Source organism: Silurus aristotelis (genome assembly GCF_946808225.1).
Source record: "Silurus aristotelis genome assembly, chromosome: 11".
Classification (NCBI taxonomy): Eukaryota; Metazoa; Chordata; class Actinopteri; order Siluriformes; family Siluridae; genus Silurus; species Silurus aristotelis.
In genome coordinates, this window is record NC_139584.1 from 3669097 (window position 1) to 3695260 (window position 26164).

A 26164-nucleotide genomic window follows, 5' to 3' on the forward strand; every position below is an offset into this window, starting at 1 on the left:
TTGAAATGGAACGTATTCATTATGGATTTACATGTGTGATGAGAAAGAAAATCTCCGGAAATGTGGACACGATTGATAACATCCACGAAACAATTTGGAGCCCCTGATCGAAATTCCTTTAGGATCTTAATAATACGAATTTGTGGATTTTTAGCTCCCACCGTTTTCCCCTCTGGAAGACAGTGTGGCGATGGAGCAGGACGGCGATGAGACAAGACGATCAGATCGATTGGAGAGGAGGGAAAACCCAGCGGCTCAGTGCACACAGACTGATGCATCTCTGTAGTATTTCTGTCACAATCCTCAGGCAGAAAAAAATCTAAAATACCTCTACAATGAATCTTATGACATTAGCGAGGTGGGGCAACAAAAAAAAATAGAGTTATGAGCTTTGTTGTGGGCTTTGTATCCTGTATAATAGATGTAATCTGTAAATGTAGAGTAATATATCATGCCCTTGAAAGCTTTGCACAGACACACACACACACACACACACACACACACACACACACACATATATACACACAACCCGGAGAAGGTGACCTCGGTGATGGAGATCTGCGTTTCCCAGAAAGAACGTGTATGAACGCACCAACAGTGGAATCGAAAGGAATTAAAAGCCTTGTGTAATTGCCAGTAGTAACAATAGAAAAAAAACTTCCTGCGATGGTATAAGAAAGAAACCATGAGAGGAACCAGACTCCAAAAGGGAACCCATTCTCGTCCTCATTCCCGAATGTCCATTCATTCCATTTCCATCATTATTGAGGTGATGAGGAAGTACAAAAACCATGCAGTTGAGTTAAAGTAGAGATACACTCGATAAAATATGACTTCAGTAAAACTAAAAGTGTCCATTTAAACTTTCACTTGAGTAAAAGTACAAAAGTATTTGCCTTGACATTTACATAAGTATCCAAAGTACTATAATCTATTATAACTACAAGTTCCTATTATCATTTTTGTCACAAGACTCTTTACTTAATCAACTCAGGTAATGTGAAAACACTCTAATATGACTCTCAGCACACTGATTTATTAGTAGAATGAGTCAAAGACTGATTAATATTTATTTAAATTATGAGCCCAAAACCTTTTTTTAACTACTTAAAAAAAAATCGTACAAATGAGGTCACGTGTGTTGTGGCGAGTTCGAGTCAGGAGATTCTTTCATCGTTTATTCCTCACAAAATGTTCTTCTTGCTGTAAAACTGTATGTTGGTGATCAGTAGATACACCAAGTGCCAATTAAAACAAGTTTAAAACAGAGCCACCCTGATTGGTGACTCGATGCGTGTTTGATCAGTTTTTATCCTCGTAAATAAAAAGGAACGACTGATTTCACAAAATGTAGTGGAGTAAAACGTTATTTTTTTCAAAGTTATTTGACTTTGAAATTTAGTGAAGTGAAAAAGTCTTCCCAAATGGAAATTTTTCAATAAAGCACAGATACGTGAAAAAGCTACTTAAGTACTGTAACGAATTACATTGCCTCCTGTACTGTTCAGTGACGGGTCTTTAAATGCAGAAGTGTTCATGCAAACTGTGGTCTTAAGCCATTGTGGCAGACAGTTGATATTAATTAAGTTCTTAAGTTGCTCAGTAACGTCATGGATCTTTAAAGCTGGTCACGTGGATTAGGTGGACCCGTATATAAGAAAAAGGGACAGGATCACTGGTATATACAATATATTTTTTTTATGTTTTTACACATATTTATTATATTTATAATTCATTAGCAGACCCCCTGCAGTACCACCGCGGACCCCATAGGGGTCACGGACCCCCGGTTGAATACCCATGCTGTACAGTGTAATCAGGGGGCAAGACTAGCTATTGTAGTATAACTAAAAGGGAGAGCCAAAAGGCAAGACAGACATGAGGATCTCTGAGATACGAGACGTCCCACCACACCACCATCAATAAACATGAGTGAACGGGTGAGAGTGGGGGGATGACAACATCCAAACATCCCAGTTCACCAAAACGCTCACTATTCATGATCCCTCCAGATCTGCTCCTTTAATTAAGAAAAACCTACTGACACAAGGCTTGACTAAATAAATATGTTTTCTTTCTGGACTTGAACACTGAGACTGTGTCTGAGTCTCAAATATTTAATTGGAAGGCTGTTCTATAATGGGGCTTTGTGAGAGAGTGCCCCTTGCTGTTACTTCATTATTTGAGGTACCAACAAATAGCCTGCACCTTTTCATCAAAGTAGGTGTGGGGGATCATAATGGAACTAAAGTTCGCTCAGGTACTATGGTGCAAAACCATTCAGTGTTGATGTCAGCCAGTGTAGATTGGATAAAAGATAAGGAATTATGTGAATACAATTTTTTTTTGTAAGGATCCTTGCTGCTGCATTCTGGACTAATTGAAGCTTAAATATGCACTTACTCAAACATCCAAACAGTAAGGTATTACAATAATCTAATCTATATGTAACAAAAGCATCAAATTGTTTTATTTTGCATGATGTAATGGCATCATATTTCTTATTTTAGCAATATTTCTAAGATGAAAGAAGGAGTTCCTGGTAATGTTATTCACAGGAGCCTCAAAGGAAAAACTACTGTCAATAATAACAGCAAGGTCTTTTACTGCTGCACATGATGAGACAGAAAGATTATCAAGAGATATTGTGTCATCAGAAAGCTTACATCTAGCTGCATGAGCTCCTAGTAAAAGCACTTCTGTTTTATCAGAATTTCGCAGAAGAATGTGCTTTATACACTCCTCAACATTATAAAGTGTTGTCTCTCATCTGGCTTTGCTGAAACAAACAATTGTGTAACGTCAAAAATTATAATAATAATTATTATAATAATAATAAGGAGAAGAAGAACAATATAAAGAAATACGATTGAGAAATTGAGTGACGCTACAAAAAAAAATCATTTACAATAATGGTGTGATTAAAAGTGCAGTGTTTAATAAATAAAAAGCTGAGACAAAGGTAATGACTAATATTATTATTATTATTTTGTTTTTGGTACAATTGTTAAACATTTTGTTAGGCATTGCAAAACAGCCTGGAGTTCATTTTAGTCATTTATTGATGTATTTATTGTAGAATTTATTAACTATTTTCTTTCAGCAGCTTTATTAACAGTAGTTTCCACACCTGCCTCTCTTTGTTTTTCTCTTAATCAGACAAAACTACTACCACAACCAGCACCAACACCGCAACCACAACCATCAGCACATACACTAACGTTACAACCACCACCCCCACAACTACAACCACCACAACCATTACCACGAGCACAGTTATCAGAACTACTACCACAACAACCACTATTACCACAACAACCACCAATACTGCAACCACAACCACCAGCACAAACACTACAACCACCACCACCATTACAACCACCACAACCACTACTACCACAATCACCCCCACAACTATCTCCACCACCACAACCACCACTACTGCCACCACAACCACCCCAACCATTACTACCGGCACAGCTTTCACAACTACTACCACAACAACCACCACTACCACAACCAGCACCAATACCGCAACCACAACCACCAGCACAAACACTACCACCAACAATACTATTACAACCACTACACCACAAACACTACCACCATCACAACAACTACCACCACCACACCACATTATCACAACCACCACCACCAGCACAACCACTTCCACCAGCCCATCCACTATCACCACCCAAGCCATTACCACAAACACTACCAAACCACCACCACAAACACTACCACTACCATTAAAACCACCACCACAACCACTACCATCAGCACAACCACTACTACCACCCAAACCACTACAACCAGTACCACCACGCAAACCACTATCACAAACACTACCACAACCACCACTGCAAACACTACCACTACCATTAAAGCCACCACCACAACCACCACATCCACAATTAACACAACCACCACAATCACTACCATCATCTGTCTAATTATAAACTTAGAAACCAACCAACACTTTACACTATATTTACACTATGAGGGATAAACTTCCTGAGGTGGGAGAAAGAGCAAGAAACCTTGACAGGAACCAGACTCAAAAGGGAACCATCCTGGTGACACCGAGATAATGTCCATTCATTACAGTTTCATCATTATTGAGGCTATCAGTTGTTCCCTGTTAAACACTCGAGTTTAAAACTGTTCATGGCAATTGTAGCGCTAATCCACTGTAGCAGACTGTTTATATTAATTACAGCTCAAATCCATCTTCATGGTTCTTGAGTTTAATTCTCCACAGTAACCTCATGGATGCTTAGTCTGTCCAGGAGAGAACATCAGCAGCAGCAGAGAGTGGTTTCCAATTAAAGAGTATTCCATCAGGGCATCAGAATTAATCAGACCAGTTCAGAAAGCAGGATCACTGGTACCTCAGGAGGATATGTCCTCCACACAGAGAGAGAGAGAGAGAGAGAGAGAGAGAGAGAGAGAGAGAGAAAGAGAGAGAGAGAGAGAGAGAGAGAGAGAGAGAGAGAGAGAGAGAGAGAGAGAGAGAGAGAGAGAGAAATGGAAAGAGAGCAATGTGGATTTTCAGGTACCAGTTGCCAATTAGATCTGACGATTTTACAGCACTTTTATATAAAGTACAATGATGCAGGGTGGTGCAAGGAAACAGAAATTTTGGAACTAGGAGTTGGTGACCCTGCGGCGTAGGAGATTGTTTGGAACCGGTGCGAGCTCGTTTTGAACCCCTTGCTGTTAGATATAATGGAGTGGTAGAGTGGTGCACAATGAGCATTCACTGTAAAACCGTTTATAAAAATGGTGATAGTGGGAGAGCTGCACAAAGGGAATTTTAGCATCATTACGTCTGGACCAGTGCTCAAATTGAGTCAAATCTTATGGGGGAGGGGGTCCCCAGTTGTTTTTTTATATAATTTATATATTGTTTTTACTAAAATAATCTTGGGGACCCCCTAAGTCTATTTTTTACTTGTCATGGGGGTACCTAATGCCCTAATGCCCCACCCCAGCCCCCCTCAACTCGAACACCCAAACCACTACCACCAGCACAACCAGTACCACCACCCAAACCACTAGCACAAACACTACATAATATAGTGGTAGAGTGGTGCACATCGAGCATTCACTATAAAAGCTTTTATAAAAATGGTGATAATTGAGGGGGGCTGGGGGCATTAAGGCATTAGGGACCCCCCCATTACAAATAAAAAAAAAATAGACCTAGTGGGGTCCACAAGAATATTTTCGTAAAAAATATATAAATTACACAACAACTGGGGACCCCCAAAAGACTCAATTCGAACACTGGTTAGGACGTCATGATCGTGTCGAATCTACTCATGGCGTCCTAACTGGTAACACACTCACATTATCACCATTCTATTAAAAGGCTTTTCAGAAAGTGCTCGTTGTGCACCACTTCACTGCTCCATTATAACTAACAGCAAGGGGTCGAAAATGTACCCTGCGCCACCCTGTACAACAGGCAGATTCCGGTCCACTGCTCCGATCACACAAGTGGCGTTCTCAGATTCCTGATATTTAGTACAACATTATTCTGTGGTCTTTTGGAATTATTTCCAATGAATTAGCCAAAATAAGCCAAAATGTTCTTTGATATCGATTTCTTGTACAAAAGCAGAAAAGCTGCACAACAATCCTGCAGATACTCAGTACAGCTGCACTCCTGCTTGTGAAATAATGCGTGAATGTGACTGAATGTCCTCTGTGTGTAACGTGCCTGGAGCTTAGCGGTAGAAAATAAGCACATCTGTAAGCTGCTGTAAGCACATCTGCTCATCCAGATTATTATCGGCTGATTTAATAAATCATCAGCCCAATAACATGCTGAGACTGGCGTGGTATAACCTCTTATCCAGTGGGATTATTCACTGTATTTCAAGACATTTAAATTTCTATCAGTAAATAAAGATTAGTTATCAGCTTTTTAAATGCATACAGTGTGTATGTTAGTTTGTGTTACAATAGCAGCAGTAGATCTGGTCCAGAAGCTTGAATACAACAAGGTTACCCCTTCTTTTTCAGGTAATCTACTGTATATTTGGTTTTCTCAATACGTTTTCCGTATACACTAGGTCAAGATATAAAATAAAGTTCGAGTTGAATATTCCGTTGAAAAAAGCAGCCAAGTTTTAAAATAGTAGACAAATGAAGTAGCTGAAGTCAAAATTTTCCTCAAAACCGATCTGATGCAGTTTGGTTTCAGATTAGAATTTGAATCATCATCATCATCATCATATGTACAATATTTCACAAAAGTGAGTACACCCCTCACATTTCAGCAACCATTTTATGATATTCTTTTATATGTATTTTAGAGTAGTCACTGTGCAGCTTGTAACCCAGCCATTAGGGAGGCACAAGCCAGTGCACTCTTAGTGCCGGTCCCAAGCCCGGATAAATGGGAAGGGTTGCGTTAGGAAGGGAATCCATCTTAAAACATGTGCCAAACCGAATATGTGGGTCACAATTAAGAAATTCATACCGGATCGGTCGAGGCCCGAGTTAACAACGACTGCCACAGGTATCGTTAGCCAACAGGGTACCGGTGGAAATTGGGCTACTGTTGGCCGAAGGAGGAGAAGGAAAGGATGAAGACGTCTGAGGGAAAACATGCAGTTAGTTGGTGTGAAAGAGGCAGATGTAGAGGACAGGGTGGTATGGAGAAGGATGATCCTCTGTGGCGACCCCTAATGGGAGCAGCCGAAAGAAGAAGAAGAAGAATGTGCAGCTTGTGTAGCAGTACAGATTTACTGTCCTCCAGAGGTGGGAAGAGGTACTTTCTTCTTCTTACATTTTCAAACCAGACTCGTTACTCTAGATTTAATCTATTTGGTGACATGATCAATATTTTTTCTTCTCATTGCGCACCGTTTGCAGCCCATCAACCTGTTTCCTGTCATTGCGCGACTTTTTCAATCTACCACTGGTGTATCAGTTCCTGCCTCTCAAATGCCACAGACGTAGGCTAGTTTACGAAGCTCACAAAAAGCAAGGCAGAAGGCAACAAGAAGTCTGGGGTTAACGTGGAGGAGACAGAGGGAGTCAGTGATGTAAACATGACTGAGAACAGAGACTTTCCTGATCACCATCATCTTTTCTCTGCTTGTGATCTACATGGTGGATGTTCAGCCTGGATACCTTCATTAGCAAAACTGAATTTTTTTTTTATATTAATATACAAAAACATCAAAACATTTGATTAGCATCTGATTAGCATCTAAAACAGGTGTGTAGTACATATTTGGAATTTCGATACCATGAAGACACCCCTATTGCTGAAGTGCTAATCAGAGATGGTTTATATGCTATATTTATTGACAGAAATACTGGCACCCTTTTTTTGTTTTTTTACAAGAATGCATTCAGTATACCGTATAAAAAGAAATACTACACCCATTAATTCCAGCGTTTTGCTCGCAAACTGAATAAACCTTTTTTCTTTTTCGCTTTCTTATGTAACAGACTTTTATGCAGTTCTACACGGTGGCATTTTATGCCACTATTCATGCTTTTTAGTCGTTTATTGAGCGCATTTGTTTTGCCACTGATGGTAAAATGGATTGAGAAAAACAGGCAGTAGAGGTGAGGGAATTAAACATCTGGTTTTTTTCTGATTACATCTAAACTCCGTTATGCATGAAAATAAAGCGAAACATTGGATCGTTATTAGTTACACAGTTGGATGTTGAGATTGTAATCATATTTCGATGAGAAAAACAACAAAAGCCAAATAATCACTCGTAAGCATTTTGGTCTAAACTGGTTTTATTGTCTCTGCCCGGAGGTTAAAATGTGGCCATAGATTGTATGGAGATGATGATTCCCTAAGAAACCTCCCAGTGGAGGACACAAATTCAAAACAAATGTCTCCGACCTTATTAGAGGTTACAGGAAGAGCCTCAGTGCTTTTATACTCCCAGAGGAGGCTGTAATGAATGTTAATTAAAAACAGGGGCAGACTGGACATCAGGACGCTCTGGAGTTTTCCCCAGTGAGCTGTTCTATTTATTCATTCTCGGGGCTGAATATATATATATATATTCTTCTTCTTCTTCTTCTTCTTCTTCTTCTTTCGGCTCTCTCATCTGCCTCTTTCTCCCCAACTACCTGCATGTCTTCCTTTACCACATCCATAAACCTCCTCTTTGGCCTTCCTCTTTTTCTCCTTCTTGGTGGCTCCATCCTCAGCATTCTCCTATTGATTTACCCCATGTCACTCCTTTGCACATGTCCAAACCATCTCAATCACACCTCCCTCACCTTGTCTCCAAAACATTCTACATGCGCTGTCCTTCTAATAAACTCAATTCTAATCCTGTCCATCGTCGTCACTCCCAATGAAAACGTCAACATCTTCAGCTCTGCTACCTCCAGCTCCACCGCCTGTCTTTTACTTAATGCCACTGTCTCTAAACCATACAACATCTCAGGTCTCACCACAGTCCTATATACTTTCCCTTTCACGCTCACAGATACTCTTCTATCACAAATCACTCCTGCTATCACTCTTCTCCACCCACTCCACCCTGCCTGCACTCTTTTCTTTATTTCTCTAACACACTCTCCATTACTTTGCACTGTTGATTCCAGGTCCCTGAACTCTTCTTACTCCTACTGACTTTCATTCCCCTTCTCTCCAATGCATACCTCCACCTCTCCAGGTGTCATCTGCAAACATCATAGTCCATGGAGACTCCTGTCTGACCTCGTCCGTCAACCTGTCCATCGCCACTGCAAACATGAAGAGCCGATCCTTGATGCAGTCCAACCTTCACCTTGAACCAGTCAGTTGTTCCTACTGCACACTTCAATGCTGTCACACTGTCCTCATACATGTCCTCCTTCTCCATTCCTCAGGCATCCTATTTTCTTCCAAAATCCTGTTAAACAAGCTTGTTAAAAACTCCACTGCATTTCTCCTAAACATCTCCATGCTTCTACTCTACTCTGCCTGGCCAATCAGTACAAATCCTTTTCTCCTTCTTTAGTGTCCAACTTCTCCCACAGCTCTTCATATGACATTTCCTTGGCTTTCGCTACATCCCTCTTCACCTGCCGCTGCATCTCCTTGTACTCCTGCCTATTTTTCTCATCACTCTGTCGATCCCAATTCTGTTTCTCCAACCTCTTTCTCCTTAAGCTGTCCTGCACTTCCTCATTCCACCACCACGTCTCCTTGTCTTCCTTTTTGTCTACCTTTCTAGCTGTCTCCCTTATCACTTCTGCAGTAGTTGCCCTGTCTGACCTCTTCCCTGAATATCACACGACAGTCTTTCTCCTTTGTTTTCCACCATCTTATTCTTCTTTCAGTCCTCACTCTCCTCCTCTTCTTCTTCACCTCCGAAAACATCCTAAAGACCACCATCCGATGCTGTTTAGCTCCTCTGTCCACCGCCAACACCTTACAGTCTCCAATCTCCTTCAGGTTGCATCTCCTGCATAGAACATAGTCCACCTGTGTGCACCTTCCTCCACTCTTATACGCTACCCTATGATCCTCCTTCTTCTTAAAATAAGTGTTCACCACTGCCATTTCCATTCTTTTAGCAAAATCTACCACCCTCCCCCCTTCCACATTCCTCTCCTTAAGACCATACCTCCTCATCACCTCCTCATCACCTCTGTTCCCTTCACCTACATGCCTAATTAAATCTGCCCCAATCAGCAATCTTTCATTTCTAGGTACACCTTCTTCCACTCCATCCAACTCACTCCAACATTTAAAGTGCCCATACCAACCTCCACTCTCCTCCACTTCTCTTTTCCTTGCCGTCTCTTTTTTCTCTCCTTCTCCTCCTTTGGCCAACAGTAGCCCAATTTCCACCAGTACCCTGTTGGCTAACGATACCTGTGGCCGTTGTTGGTAACTCGGGCCTCGACCAATCCGATATGAAATTCTGATTCCTGATCCTCATATTTGATTTGGCACATGTTTTTACTCTGGATGCCCTTCATAACACAATCCTCCCCATTTATCCGAGCTTGGGACCGGCATTAAGAGTGCACTGGCTTGTGCAACCCTAATGGCTTGGTTATAGTATATATATATATTAGGGATGTGCATCTCCATAACTGAAGCTGATGTGATTCACATCTCGATGCATATCCAACGATACGATACATTAAAGATAAATATAAAGCAGCTACCAATGCAATATATTTACAGTGAGGAAAATAAGTATAAGTAAGCTGTATCATACAAATAAATAGTTAAAAAATCATACATTGTGATTTCTGGATTCTTTTTTTTAGATTATGTCTCTCACAGTGGACATGCACCTACGATGACAATTTCAGACCCCTCCATGATTTCTAAGTGGGAGATCTTGCAAAATAGCAGCGTGTTTAAATACTTATTTTCCTCACTGTATGTATTTTTCCTGGTGAGTCTAAAATTTCCACAAGGTCAAATATTCATGCTCACATTTGATCCTTACCAAGATATTTAAACATGTCCTGTTAACTCTCTCTCTCTCTCTCTCTCTTTCTCTCTCTCTCTCTCACACACACACACACACACACACACACACACACACACACACACACACACACACACACACACACACACATATCCATAAAGTGAAACAAAGACAAACAAACACACACACACACACACACACACACACACACACACACACACACACACACACACACACACACACACACTGCAAAAAGCAATATACCGCCCAAAGCGTTGTTTGTTAAAGGAGCTTTAATAATTTAGCAACATATCAAAGAAATAAATGGACAATGAGCACACACTGTGTGTGTGTGTGTGTGTGTGTGTGTGTGTGTGTGTGTGTGTGTGTGTGTGTGTGTGTGTGTGTGTGTGTGTGTGTGTGTGTGTTTGTTTCTCTTTATGGATGCTGTTACCATAGTAACTGAATCTCTCTTATAACTCAGCAGGTCTAAATGGTACCTTATTTCTGTCTCTCTTCTTTCACTCACTCTATCTCTCTTTCACTCTCTCTCTCTCTCTCTCTCTCTCTCTCTCTCTCTCTCTCTTTCTCTCTCTCTCTCTCTCTCTCTCTCTCTCTCTCTCTCTCTCTCTCTCTCTCTCTCCTCGCTTTCCAATGGACTGTAATTCTGTTTTATTTGCAGTCATAATCATGACAAAATGAGTGTGATGGAAAACAATCCACATCATGTAGAGAAATGTAGAGAACCTCTTTCTGTGTGTGTGTGTGTGTGTGTGTGTGTGTGTGTGTGTGTGTGTGTGTGTGTGTGTGTGTGTGCCAGTCTGTGGTTGTAGCAGCTGAATAATTCATCAGATGTTTATCACCAAACATTAAAAATAACTTCATTTGTTTAAATTTACAAACAAATGACAAAAAACAGAAAAAAGTAAATGAAGGAGAAAAAAGTCACGGTTTTGCTTAATGAGAAACAAAAAAGGAGGAGACGAAGAAGTTGGGACAAAGAATGCAGGGGGGGAGGGGCATGATGGAAAGGGGGGGTGAACGAAATAGAAAAGTAAGGAAAGGGGAAAAGGAAGATTAAGAGCAATAATTGTAAAAAAAAAAAAAAGTCAAAAGAAGGGAAGAAATAGATAGAGAAAAAGAAATCTTTTCTTCTAGTGGGTCCTTTTACTGCTCATGTCTGAGATGTCAGTCATGTTCATGTTCACCAGGCCTCGGCCCTTTGAGACCCTCAGAATTCACCTCGATTTCTATAACGCTTTTAACATTGGAAGTTTTCTTAAAGCAGGTTTACAGAATGTAAAAGACTCCCATAGATGGTATTTAAGCAGAAACCTTGAGAGGAACCAGACTCAAAAGAGAACCCATCCTCATCTGGGTGTCACCAAGAGTGTGATTATAAATCAGAACAGATTTATTCAGTCTCATTTCTCAAATCATTCTAAATCTTTGCGAACCAGTGCGTGCGTTTCTCAAAACAATTTGTACAAACAGCACAACACAATGGATTACTTGCAGAAGCCTGCACTTTTCTCCAAATCTTTCTGTCATTGTCCCAAAAAAGATCGTCTAAATGTTTAGTCACGCTGCCAGTATAACGGCTCATGGTTTCAGCGATTCCTGATGTAAACTACAGTTTGGTTTCCGATGAGTGGAATGAATGCTGTATGTACTGTATATTGATTGTAAAAGATCTGTACTAGTTTTTCGTTCGATTCTTGGTTGTTCATCCATTTTCAGAAATTGTTTTGTCGCCAACTGAAGGTTCATAAGATTCAACTTTGACCTGTTTTATAGAACGAGTTGATGACTGGTTGATCTGATGCCTTTATTAGTGACATTCCAGATTTAGCTTCACACATCATGCGTTCAATGAACTGAAGCCGAGATGTTTTGGATGTTGAGACTATTCAGGTGAAAAACCAGTATAATATATTTTGATCAACGTGACTTAACCAACAGATAATATAGGAAACAGCAGACAATCGTACACGATCAATAAAACGATGTACTAAAGCGTTCGCAATTTGGTCACAGCAACGAGAAATTGCTTTTATGATCTGCACAAGTGCTTCAAAAGCTGTAATACTCATGGTGTGTGTATATGTGTGTATGTGTGTGTTTGCAGGTGTTTACACGCTACGGAAAGTGCTACACGTTTAACTCGGGTGAGAGCGGACCGCCACTGCTCAGTGTGAAGGGCGGGATGGGGAACGGCCTGGAGCTCATGCTGGACATCCAGCAAGATGAATATTTACCTGTGTGGGGAGAAACAGGTGAACCCACCCAACTACCCACCCACACACACACACACACACAAACACACAAACACACACAACAAAATTGTTGACCAATTGCAGTAGTAGTTATAATCAGCGATAGGCAGTATTTATGTTACACATATTTTACATACGGATTTGAAATATAAAATAGGATTTTACTTTGTAAGAAGTTCTACATGATGACATCATAAGAATGCGGCCTCTAACTGTTGCCAATTCAGTATTTTGTCCAGACTCGTTAAGATCAGAACAGAAAGTTGATCCATATGAAAGAAGGTGGTGAAGGTAAAAAAAACTTGCTGCTTGACAGCTTTCAAACACGCGTCCGATGAATTATAAATAAATATTTGTTTTTGCACCCTAATTAAAGTAGCTTGAACGACTGCCTGACACATAATATATTATTCTAATCATGATCAACAATCAAAGGATTAATTAGTTAGAAACTAGTTGATATGGACGCAGGTGCCATCAGTCGTCTTCTTATGAATGACTTGATTGTCATTGAATCAGTGCTGCTGATGTAAAGCAGCCCTTCGTTACCAAACACCCATTCGTTTGCGAATGACCAAACAGTCATTCGCAAACTGTTCAACATTAAACTTGGCTACTTTAAAACTAACCTTCATCTGGGAGATCACAGGGATCATATATGTGAATATTTGACCTGTTAACTGGTTGCATATGTCAGATTTATTGTGTGACTCGACCCAGAGAAAAGCTGTTGATATCAAAAATCATTGTGTAGAAGAAATTTTTCTATGTAAAAGTAATTTTTAGTATTTTTGAAGTACAAAAATACAGTAGTTTATTTATTTGGTGTGACTGCTGTATTTTGTAGTTTATTTTGATACTCTTAAAGTTAAAGTATTTGGTAATTTATTTAAAAAATACATTTTGATGTATCTTTAACCAATTCTGGTAATAATAATTATAATAATAATAATTACAATATTAGAAACTCTTGTCTGTTTTCACTCAGTTATACCTGAATTGCTTTCATGTTTTCTCTCTCAATGTGTGTGTGCGTGTGTGTGTGTGTGTGTGTGTGTGTGTGTGTGTGTGTGTGTGTGTGTGTGTGTGTGTGTGTGTTATTCCTCTCGTTAATCAGAAGAGACATCCTTTGAAGCAGGGATCAAAGTTCAGGTTCACAGTCAATCCGAGCCGCCGTTCATCGATCAGCTGGGTTTCGGCGTCGCTCCGGGATTCCAGACCTTTGTGTCCTGCCAGGAGCAGCGGGTACGTCGCGTGTGTGTATTCTGGAAATGTCACGAAATGTTAAATACAGCTTTTGAATGGTAATGATTTTAAAAGAAAAAGGTTTCATTCTCCAATGTAATATGAAACCTGAAAATCTGTCTATGTAGCGTAGACAGACAGACAGACAGACAGACAGACAGACAGACAGACAGACAGACAGATAGATAGATAGATAGATAGATAGATAGATAGATAGATAGATAGATAGATAGATAGATAGATAGATAGATAGATAGATAGATAGATCAGAAGTTTGTGGACACTTGAATATACTGTAAGATAATATTATTGGTTTTTTTTTTAACATCCCATTCCATATTTAGTCCCCATTTGCTATTATAATAACCTCCACTCTTCTGGGAAGATGTTCTACTTGATTTTGGGAGGATGTGTTTTCATTCAGCCGGTTAGTAAAGTCAGATACTGATGTAGGTTAGATGAGGAGGCCTGGGGTGCAGTCTGCATGAAAAGAAAACCTTCATCCCAAAGCTGTTCCATTTCTCTATAGAAGGAGATGTTTCATTCCAACCCATGTGAAGTATATCTTCATGAACCTGGCTTTGTGCACAGGGGCATATTTAGGCTGGAACACGTTTGCGTCTCCTAGTTCAAGTGAAGGGGAAATGTCATGCTAGTCACCTAAAATATAGATTAACATGGCAGAGGTAGAGCTGCATTGTCCTGGAGAAAGAACAGAAAGGCATGTTTGGGAAAGGGGGAATGCATTAAAAGTCAGAAAGCACTTAAGGAAATTGATGATTTGCTGTCTGTCTGAATTAAAGCAATAAATGTGTTGAATCAAATTGAAATCGGATCGCATCGTCATGGGGGTGAATTGTATAGCATCGCTAATTGCTTCATGTTTATCTATAATGTATTAACCTCCGTTATGGAGATTCACGTCCTTACCGTATACTGAGTCGAGTATTAGAATGTGGATTGTTTCTGGCTTCTAAACCAGATAATTGTAAATTCCCACAGGATGTAATCATGCATGTAGAGGATTTCAATTCCTTCCCCCCCTGATGTGCTGTGTTTGTGTGTGCACATGTTTTTCAATCTACGTTTCTCAGCTGGTGTTCCTGCCACCTCCATGGGGGAACTGCAAGATGAATTCGCTGGATTCCGATTTTTTCAGCACTTACAGCCTCAGCGCTTGTCGCATAGATTGCGAGACGCGCTACCTGGTGGAGAACTGCAACTGCCGCATGGTGCACATGCCCGGTAAACCGCAAAACATCACTAATAGTGTCAGTGGTGTAGAGCTCGGCGTAGATCCTTTTTCAGTTAGCAAACATTGTGATGTTTTTGTGGGCGAAGCTTAGGTGGGCAGAAAGAGTTCCCTGACCACTAGCTATTACGTTTTTTGCTCATTTGGTTTCAAACAATAAATGGTCAAAAATCTGACTATGTAACGACACATGTTCTTACTCACAATCAATCCTTTTGTTGGCTACTAATGGTGGCAAACGTTAGCAAATGATTAAACACACATGACAAATATAATATTGGCCTGTTTGCTGTTTTCTCTCTCTTTCTGCAATTGGAGTTATGACAACTATAGAAAGGGAGACGACCCAAAAAAATCTTTGTTTAGTCTCTGTTCGTTAGCTGTCTTATATGCTAAAAAGTTAGCGGTAGATGAAAAATCTACTAACTTGTTCCACAGTATATAATTAGGGTGCAATCTTTATCTGCGTAACAAAACTATCGATCATATCAACAAAAGACAATAATGTCTTTAATCTTTTCCGCCTCAAAGTGTGCAAACGCAAGTATTTTTGGTGATGGTTTCTGTCCAGTCCGCTCGTTTTTATTGTGTTTAACCGCAGCTGATGTTGTTGTCTGGCAGTGGCAGCAGGTATGGAATAAAATTATAAATTGGAGCCTCCATCGATTCTGGCACCCAACAACACAATAAGATGACATTTGCGCTGCGTGTGTAGCCGACTCCGCTCCGGTATTGTATTGGGCGCCACCTGTTTACCTTTTGTTTTGCCTCCAGCTAGCGCCGTGACGTAACCGTGACGACGGCAGTAAAAGGGTCTGTAGAGCATCAGTTATCACATAGGGTTCTAATAGATCACCTCTTTTACTTTTCTGGGTAATTTCCGTTTAGCAGAGGTGCGAAGTAATGAAGTATATATATATATATATATATCTCATTACTTTACTTAAGTCGAATTTTCTGCTAAATTTTACCTCACTATTTTACTTTCACTCTACATTTTGTTACAAAAATATCTGTACTTACCACTTCTAAAATGTTTTAACCAGACTCGTTACTTCAGTTTTAATCTATTTGATTACATGATCAATATTTTTTATTTTCGTCGTGTCCCGTTTTCAGTCCATCAACCTGTTTCTTCTCATTGCGCAACATTTTCAATCTACCACTGGTGTATCATTTCCTGGCTCTCACACGCCACAGACGTAGGCTAGTTTACGTTTGGGTTCTGACATGAAGTTTGGGTTCATGTCAGAACCCAAACTTCTTTACTTTATCTTGAGAAGCATTTGCATATTGTTGTGGTATAAGAGGAATAAAACTTTTCTCTCTGTACTGCCCCTTCAGGCGATGCTCCGTACTGCAGCCCTGAGCTCTATAAAGTATGTGCGGACTCGGCACTCGGTAAGAAACTAAACGGGTTTTTAATGTGTGTTGCATCATAGTCATGTTTAAATCTTTTAAAAAAGGAGAAAAAAAATGAAAAAATATTAATTAATTCATTCATTAATTGGTTAATTACTCTATTTAAATGTAAGATTTCTATTTCATCTGAACTATACTGATTTCCATTCAGCCTCGCTCTGTATGTGTCGTTCTTCCAAGTTTAAATACAGCTGTATTGCATTGAATGCATTGCTTTTAAAACTGTGACGTTTACTTACAAGGCTTGTAATATATACACGCCATCCATCAAGCACTCAGGGTATACAAACTTTTGCTCAATTTGAATAAAACTCTGCTTTTCCGCTGTATTCCCCTCAGCGTACCTGGTGGAGAGGGATAATGAGTACTGCATGTGCGAGACTCCATGCAACACCACACGCTACAGCAAGGAGCTCTCATTCGTCAAGATCCCCAGCAAAGCCTCCACTAAATACCTGGCCAAGAAATACAGCAAATCCGAGAAATACATCGCGTGAGTAAAGACTTTTATTATAGACTTTTGTTGAACTTTTTTTAAAACCCAGAAATGTATCTCCACCCCCCTGCCTGGCTCTGGTTAGTTATCAGGCTTAGTCATGGGGGGGTATGTTGTTACAGCAGAGTGGGTGGTGTCTGGTGATGGGATGGAAATGGGTTGCTAGTGTTTTAGATGAAAACAGCAGCAGGTAGATTGTAATTAGGTAAATTTTAGCCCCAAGTCATTGTAGCAAACTGTTTACATTGATTACAATCCAAATCTATCTTTATGGTTCTTGAGTTGAAGCCTCCACAGCAACCTATGGTTACTTGTTGAAGAAGTAAGGAGTTTTACAGATATAACGGTTTCTAAAATTTTCTTGAAATTCTTATTATTGCTTTTTGGCGTAGCCTTTTGTGACATCAGGTTTGCATTCATCTGATTAAATTGCGATGTGTAGGTATGTTGTTGGTTTTTATCTTTTTTCCAGAGACAACATCCTCGTTCTCGACGTCTTTTTCGAAGCCCTGAATTACGAGACGATTGAGCAGAGGAAAGCCTATGAAGTAGCAGGACTGTTGGGTGAGTTCAAGGTCAAATATCTCTCTGAGGACATTTCACTTTTAAAAAGAGATGGAAAAATTTAAGGAGTATGAGCTTTTCTATAGAGAGAGAGATAAACATTTTCCTTCATCTCTTCTCAGATCATCACTAAACCTGTAGATCGAGCACATTGGCGTTTCTATTACATGATTATTGATGATCATATCTTCTGAAATGATTGAATATGGTATTTTTTTTGGTTTCTGTATGTGTGTGTGTTTGCAGGTGATATTGGAGGACAGATGGGACTTTTCATCGGAGCAAGCATCCTCACCATCCTGGAGCTCTTTGATTATCTGTATGAGGTGCGTTCAAAAGCTCTGAATGTTGCGCTTTTCTTTTTTTGTCCTGTTTTGTAATTTAAGTGAATTAGGACTGATCTGGCAACCCGGCTCCTGTATAAAATTGGTATAATTATATAAATCTAATTAAAGGGATAATAATAATAATCATAATAATAATAATAATAATAATAATAATAATAATAATAATAATAACAATAACAACAACAATAATAATAATAATTGTTGTTGTTGTTGTTGTTATTATTATTATTATTGTTGTTGTTGTTATTATTATTATGTAGCTCTTTTGTGTAATTCTTGAATGTCTATAAACCCTATTGAATGGTACAAATTTATGTCTGTATATGATTTTCTCTTCTTCTCCAGCGCTCCCTGGCAACCACGTTTATCATTAATATTTATTAGTTTGCAAAAAAAAAAAACGAAAAAGAAAAAAGCGTTTTATGGAAATCTTTTGTAACCTAAAAGTCTAATGTCAGGAAACCGCAGGTTTGCTCGGTAGCTTGCGGTCGTACTCATCTGTGTTTGTTTCCTCGGAGATATAAGTAGCAGTTAAATGTCATTTGCAAATATATCAACTGTTTGATTTGACTCTTTTAACGCATATCGATTTAGAGACATGACTCACATATACGAGTCACTTTTTTTCCTTCCTTTTTTTTTCTTTCTCTGATTTAATCTAAATTCATTTTCATGGAAACCGTTTTATTTTAATCTGAGCTGTTTGATATGGTGAAGAATGAGACGTGTGTTTGATCAGAGTCTGATTCTGGTAGAGTCAACGATGAGATGTGTATTTGATCAGATTCTAATTCTGATAGTGCCAATAGTCAAAAGACAAAAGACGTGCGTTTGATCGGATTCTGATAGAATATATGAGACGTGTTTGATCGGAGTCTGATTCTGATAGAGTGAATGATGAGAATTCTTATTCTGATAGTGCCAATAGTAAGAAGTACAGTTGATACGATTCTGATTCTGATATAGTGAACAGTGAGATGTATATCTGATCAGATTTTAATTCTGATAGAGTGAATGATGAGATGTGTGTTTGATCGAATTCTGATTCTGATATAGTGAACAGTGAGATGTGCGTTTGATCAGATTCTAATTCTAATTTTATTAGAGTGAATGATGAGACATGTGTTTGATCAAATTCTGATTCTGATAGAGCGGACGATGAGATGTATATCTGATCAGATTTTAATTCTGATAGAGTGAATGATGAGATGTGTGTTTGATCGAATTCTGATTCTGATAGAGAGAATAAGACGTGTATTTGATCAGATTCTGATTCTGATAGAGTGAGTGCCAATAGTAAGGCATATGTTTGATCGGATTCTTATTCTGATATAGTAAATGATGAGATGTGTTTGATCAGAGTCTGATTCTGATAAAGTGAACAGTGAGACGTGCGTTTGATCAGATTCTGATTCAATTTTATTTAGAGTTAATGATGAGAAATGTATTTGATTAGATTTAGATTCTTACAGAGTGAATGATGAGAAGAATCTGATCAAACGCTTCTCATTGTTTACGCGAATAAAATTCGAATCAGAATCGAATTAAACGCACGTTTAATTCGCTTCTGATTCGAATTTTATTCGCGTAAACTATGAGAAGTGTTTGATCAGATTCTTCTCATCATTCACTCTGATCATTCACTCGATCAGAGTGAATGATCAGAGTGAATGATGAGAAGAATCTGATCTCATATATCTCATATATTCTATCAGAATCCGATCAAACGCACGTCTTTTGTCTTTTGACTATTGGCACTATCAGAATTAGAATCTGATCAAATACACATCTCATCGTTGACTCTACCAGAATCAGACTCTGATCAAACACACGTCTCATTCTTCACCATATCAAACAGCTCAGATTAAAATAAAACGGTTTCCATGAAAATGAAGACATGTGTTTGATAAGATTCTGATTTTGATAGTGGCAACAGTAAGATGTACGTTTGATCGGAGTCTGATTCTGATGGAGTGAACAGCGAGACGTGTGTTTGATCAGATTCTGATTGAGCAATCGGTATGTTTTATAAAATGCAACACAAATGAGTGACATTTAATGTAGGTAAAAGGTAGAGAATGTTCTTATGAAGTGATTTTAGCCAAAACACTGCTCAAACTATGGCAAATATTGTTTGGTTTAGAAAAAAGGCGAATGCATCATAGTCACTTCTGTTTTTACTTGACCTCCTAAATGACTGCATATGCATTACGTGAAAGCTTCACTGACCCTCCATAACCCACTATTAATAGTGTCCAATTGTCATACAGCACCGCCAAGAAAAAGTATTCTGTGATCATCCGATTGGTCTCAAAGTATCATTCCTGCTTCATTTGCTGCAAAGAAATCCTACGTGTCTTTCTTGCACATAAAATCTGCAGAATCTGTGGATAACGTTTCATTCTGGTGATCTTCCAACTGCTCTGCCAACTCCTCCTACTCACACAACTGCTCATTAGTCATGGGAATTCCAGCTCTTATCACTAAATCAGGACGAGTCGATTTGTTCCATCGTCCAATCAAACTCAGTTTAAAAGAAGTCAAATCAAGGGGCTGGTGTACACGGTGAAACGGAAGAGCGTTCCTCAAGGAACATTAGTGTTACATAAAACAGCACAAACCTACACGTTTCGACATAAAGTTTGCAAACACACAGCAGTACAATGATCACTAAGAGGAGATCGTATTCAGGGGAAGAGACAGCGCAGTGCTGATCAGTTCACAGTTTTAGCTGTAGTGCTAATGTTTCTTCCAGTGATTTAGTTAAAAAATGTAAAAAAAAAAAATCGAAGATTGCGAGATTAAAGTTGTAGCAATACGAGAATAAATTTGTAATATTGAGCAACTCCTTCATGGTCGATTTCTTTGCTCATCATCCTCATAGTTCCTTGAGAAAAATCTCCTCTTCTAATAGCACGCAGATGGATATGCTCGCAGTCGATCACTGGTCGCCATTTCAGACTGAGGCAATTTCCTCAATGTCTGTCTGAATAAATTACGTGTCCTACAAAACCGCTGCCGTGTACGTTTACGAATTATTACTCCGTGTTGATGCGCTAAAAGACAAAGAATTTCCTTATTGCTAAATTCTAACCTAAAGTAGGATTGAACTAAATCCTCCTCATCCAGTTTTATGCAAAACGGTAAAACAATTCTGTGATTTTTCTCAAATTATTACCACTTTAATCTCGCATTGCTATATTTCGGCTTTGTTCTTGCAATTTTAACTTTATTCTCAAAATATTTCCACTTGATTCTCGTATTGCTCGGACTTAAATTTCGTAAAATCTTAAATCTTTCCGTAGTTTTTAATTTGTATTTTTTTGCTGTCGTACATTCAAGATGAGGTTCATGTTTAATGAAGCAATTTTTTAATCTAAATAAATATCATTTATTAAATTAATATTGAATTAAATCAGCTATCGGCAACCAAAAAATCACATCCTAGCACACAAAGTTTGTGGACACCTCACATTTCGTGCCCATTTACTGTTATAATAACTTTTTTTTCCACTAGATTTCCACTAGATTTCCACTAGAAGATGTTTCACTAGAAGATGTTTCCTAGCACCCAAAGTCATTCTATACAATTGTGTACCTCCAAACTTTGTGTTGCAAATGCCGGTGTCCCAATACTTTTGTCTCATTACTGTATTTCCTATTATATCAACCAAATATATGATTATTAAAGCTATTTTAAGTTATTTGTACACATTTGAAGCTTGATATAGTCCGATTGTTTTTTTTTATTATTAGCATTTATTTTAACAAAGAAGCTAAATTTGGTGCTAATAGAAATGTTAATGAGTAACAAGTAATAATTAAAGAGTTTGGACTTCTGATCAGAAGGTTGTGTGTTTAAATCCCAGCATTAACAAGCTGCCACTGCTGGGCCCTTAAGCAAGGCCCTTAACTTTGGATAAGTGAATGCATTGTCCAGAAATAGGTATATTTAGCTTATATTTGGGTTACTCTAGTCTTCTACTAAGAAATAATTAATAGATTTTAAAATATTTGCAAAGATACCAATTTTTTTTCCAAAGTGATTGATGTTTTTACTCAATCGTGCACATCTCGAAATAAATCTTCACTGCTTTTAACTCTCAGTTATCAATATTCTTTACTAAAGTCGGTCTAATTCAATAAAGTGATGCTGTGTACGAGTTTTAATTGGATTTCTGTGTTCAAAGAGGTGATTATTATTCTGGGCTGTAATCAATATAAACAGTAGCAACTACTATAAACTGCTACAGTGGCAAAGCGGTGCAGTTACAATGAACATTTTTGCAGTGTCCATCAGTGAACAGTTGATTAACCTCAGCAATGATGGGACTATAATGAATGGACAATGAGGATGAGGATGGGTTCCTTTTTGAGGTTTCTTTCTCATGCCGTTTTGTCTTTCCGTTGGATCATTCATCTCCATACCACTCTGTTCTCTACATCCGCCTCTTCCAACCACATGCATGTCTTTACTCACTACATCCATAAACCTCCTCCTTGGCCTTCCTCTTTTCCTCCTGTCTGAAGGCTCCATCCATTCTTCAACTACTTCATATACCCCATGTCCCTCCTCTGCACACGACCAAAACGTTTAAATCGCTCCTCTCTCACCATGTCTCCAAAATGTCCTACCAAAACTCCCTAATTACATTTTTAATCCCGTCCATCCTCGTCACTAACAATGAGTATCGACTCATAGGTACTGATTTCTGATGCAGAAATGTATATTTGTAATCAATTGAAAGTGCTATAATATATTAATAAGACTGAAATGAATTGAATTAAACTGAATTGCAGTGTAAATGCCATATTTGAGTCCATTATTGAGTGCTAATATTTTTTTCCAAAGATGTTAATCCAAACTGGAATGCTATTGGTTATTGCTAAGAACACGATCGGGCACAGCATTATGACCACTGTCTAATATTGTGTTGGTCCCCCTATGCTGCCAAAACACTTCTGACCAGTCGAGCATTAAATGCATTGACTTCTTCAGTAGTTTGAGCTACAAGAGCTCGTCTGTTGGATCGGAACCACATGGACCAGCCTTTGCTCCTCACGTGCATCAATGAGCCTCGGCCGCCCACGACCCTGTCGCTGGTTCACCACTGTTCCTGCCTCTGATCACCTTTGATAGATACTGACCACTGCAGACCAGGAACATCCCACAAGATCTGCAGTTTTGGAGATGCTCTGACCCAGTCGTTTAGACGTCACAATATCGTTAAGTCGCTCAAATCCTTACGCCCGCCAATCTTTCCTGCTTCTAACATCAACTTTGAGGACAAAATGTTCACTCGCTGCTTAATAAATAAATCCACCCACTAATAGGTGTTATTTACTCACCCGTCATGATGTTATAACTGATCGGTGTATATCCCATGGCTAACTGTAGCACTGTAACCTGTATTTTTTTCTGCGACCTGATTGGTTCAGCATAAGATCGCTTGGAGCTTTTCTGATGACCTCTAATAAACCACGTCGCAGAGAATCCCATGAAAACTGTAATAGTCGGCACTTAGGAACCCAAAAAATCAGCATAAATGTGCAGTAAAACACTTTAGAGTTAAAACTAGCTGATAATAAACCTAGCTTTTCACTGTAAAAGCGTTGTCATGTTGCACTGCAGTATCACATCACAAATAGAAAATCCACAAAAAGAAATCCAAGCCTTAAGTTGCTTCAATCAAGTAAACTGGTGTTCCATGGAAACTTTTGATTGGAACAAAACCTCGGGTGATACAGAGAAAAAGTGTCAGCTCAGCTCAACCGAAATACCATAGAGCGTAAAAATAAAGCATTTCTGTGAAATAGTTAGGAAACTGTTCCACTCGTTGCCGCTCTGAAATTCTCTCACTTCTCTCTGGTTTTATCTCCAGGTAGCGAAATACAAGCTGTGTCGCTGCTCGGACAAGAAAGACCAGAACAACGGCAGCGATCACGACACGGTGATGGGGCTCAACGACGTCAAATGTCACGTCAGCCAGTTCCGTTAGCGACATCGAAACCAGCGCTATGTCATGTTATTATATCAATCCACCTATATAATAATACATAGATAGATCAAATGTAGTCCCTTTATAACCAGGCATTCTGAGAGAATCTTTGATTGTGCTTCAAATTTACAAGTGTAGACAATAGAAATCACAAGTGTTTGTTTATGAAAGAAAAGTCTAGTTTCCAAGACAAAAGATCGTTCTCTAAAAAAAACAAAAAACAACCCCTGTTGTGATTCTCTTTGATATTGAACGTTTGAAGCCACAGGATCTCCGCCGCCTGATGTTTCTCCAACCTTTGAGGCGTGTTCCAAAGTGTTTCACGTGTTTTGGGTCGGAAATCAGCGCTTGCAGGATTTTTCACTGAATCAAAATAATGCGACAGGTTCGGAGGCTGTGTGCGAGTCAGGTTTATTCCTGAACGGTCCTGATTTTAGAACATAGCATACGATGTATGATGCTAATGCTAATGCTTTGATAATATGTTTGCTTGTGAAACTAACAATCCTGTTCACACTATATCCGGGTCACTTTTTTTTCCAAAATTGTTTCCAATTCTCTCATTTCTCATGTCCGAATGTAACATTCCAGTAGCCATAACAACCACCATCTCTTAATACATGTCAGCTAAGTTAGCTAGCTAGGTAGCTTAGTATGCCAGTTCTTTCAATGGCGCTTTTTTTTTTATCGTACAGTATCTTTTTGGGTTTTTTGCAGGGTTTCTACCCATTTTGGAAAAGTGTGTAATTTGATGTGAGTAATTTCTAGATCTGGATAAATATGGATAAAAGATCACTAAGTATTAAAAAATGTTTGTGTTTTCTTACAAAAAAATCAAATTCAAACTTTGTCAAAAACAAAGGCTACATCTAACGCTAATTTGGAAACATTTGAAAACAGCGTTTTTCGTCTAAAAGAAAGGTCCACGTGCACACTTTGTTTTCGATCGTTTCCCAAAAGTTGCTCATCCACACTGAAACATCTGAAAACGCTTACGTTCCTGTACGATGGACGTAACGTAAGACGCTTCAACCTGCGTTATTTCTGCCTGCTGTTTAGTCAGCGATCTGCACAACTGTGATTGGTTGTAAGGTTGTGAAGCAGCAGTTGCCATGGCAGTACAGTGCACTCGACTGTGCGACTAAACACATGGAAAACATTAGAAATTGTAACGTAACGCAGGCTATAATTGAAATTAAAAATCATTATTTCAGATGTCAAATGTTGTTTTAAAAATCTTAAGGCAAGTCTGCATATTTGAGTCTGGAAAAGTATGAAGTTTTGAAGTAAAAAAATATGTAGGAACCCTGATATTGTTGCGTTCTAATCATTTTTTTTCAATCATGGTTAGAAACCTCTGTGACCTGTCGCCATGGTTACATAGTTCAAACGTATCGTGGAGTTAGTTTCGGACTGATTTTATTTCAGGAAAATATCAGACACCTTTCAGCCAATCAGATCTAAGTATTTTTTATAGACTGTAAATTTGATTAGAAAGCAGGACACGTTGATATGACGTCTTAATATTGACTAAAACAAAACACACACACACACATACATACACACACACTTTTTGATGATGTCATTATTCTGTACCTGCTTGCACAGTGTGACATGCGACTGAAGACTCGGCCAGCAACTTGCATGAAAGCTCTTAATTTGTGTGTTTGCAACGTTATGTCTGTCGGAATGTTTGTCGTAAGAGTGTGTGTGAGTGGGGGGTGTTGTGGGCACAATGTGTGTGTCCTTGCATGTATGTGTGTATTTGTGCTTGTTCTATTCAGATAAGCATTTTTAAAAAGACAAAGCAAGTGCAGAGGACTGAAAATCTTTATACAGGCTGCGTGTTGTGTTTATTCTGTACGCTGGAGTTGCATCCTTCTCTCGCTCCTTGGTGGTCCTGATGCTTTAGGTGCAGTGTGTGTTAGGAAAGAGCGATATGACTGAAAAATAAAAATCATAATTATTGATGAATAGACAGTTTAACAGTATTGCTTTGTATTGCTTTCACATTATACAGGTTTCAGAACTGTCCACCAAATGATTTGAAAATTGTTAAATCACTGAAAATTCTGTGAATTCTGACATGTATGTTCCTTTTGTATCTATGCAACAATAAATCTTGGCATCCAGACA

The 26164-nt window shown here is 38.9% G+C and overlaps 1 protein-coding gene across 1 annotated transcript in view; it reads left to right on the forward strand.

Annotated features, from left to right (window-relative positions):
• The window catches only part of asic1a (acid-sensing (proton-gated) ion channel 1a), a 39559-nt gene extending 13395 nt beyond the window's left edge, over positions 1-26164 (forward strand). The window contains exons 3-10 of the mRNA XM_083555004.1: positions 12556-12703; positions 13821-13948; positions 15043-15193; positions 16545-16601; positions 16962-17115; positions 17591-17682; positions 17929-18008; positions 23912-26164. Coding sequence (XP_083411130.1) covers positions 12556-12703; positions 13821-13948; positions 15043-15193; positions 16545-16601; positions 16962-17115; positions 17591-17682; positions 17929-18008; positions 23912-24028 — 927 coding nt within the window. The 3' untranslated portion in view covers positions 24029-26164. The remainder of the gene's footprint in view (positions 1-12555; positions 12704-13820; positions 13949-15042; positions 15194-16544; positions 16602-16961; positions 17116-17590; positions 17683-17928; positions 18009-23911) is intronic.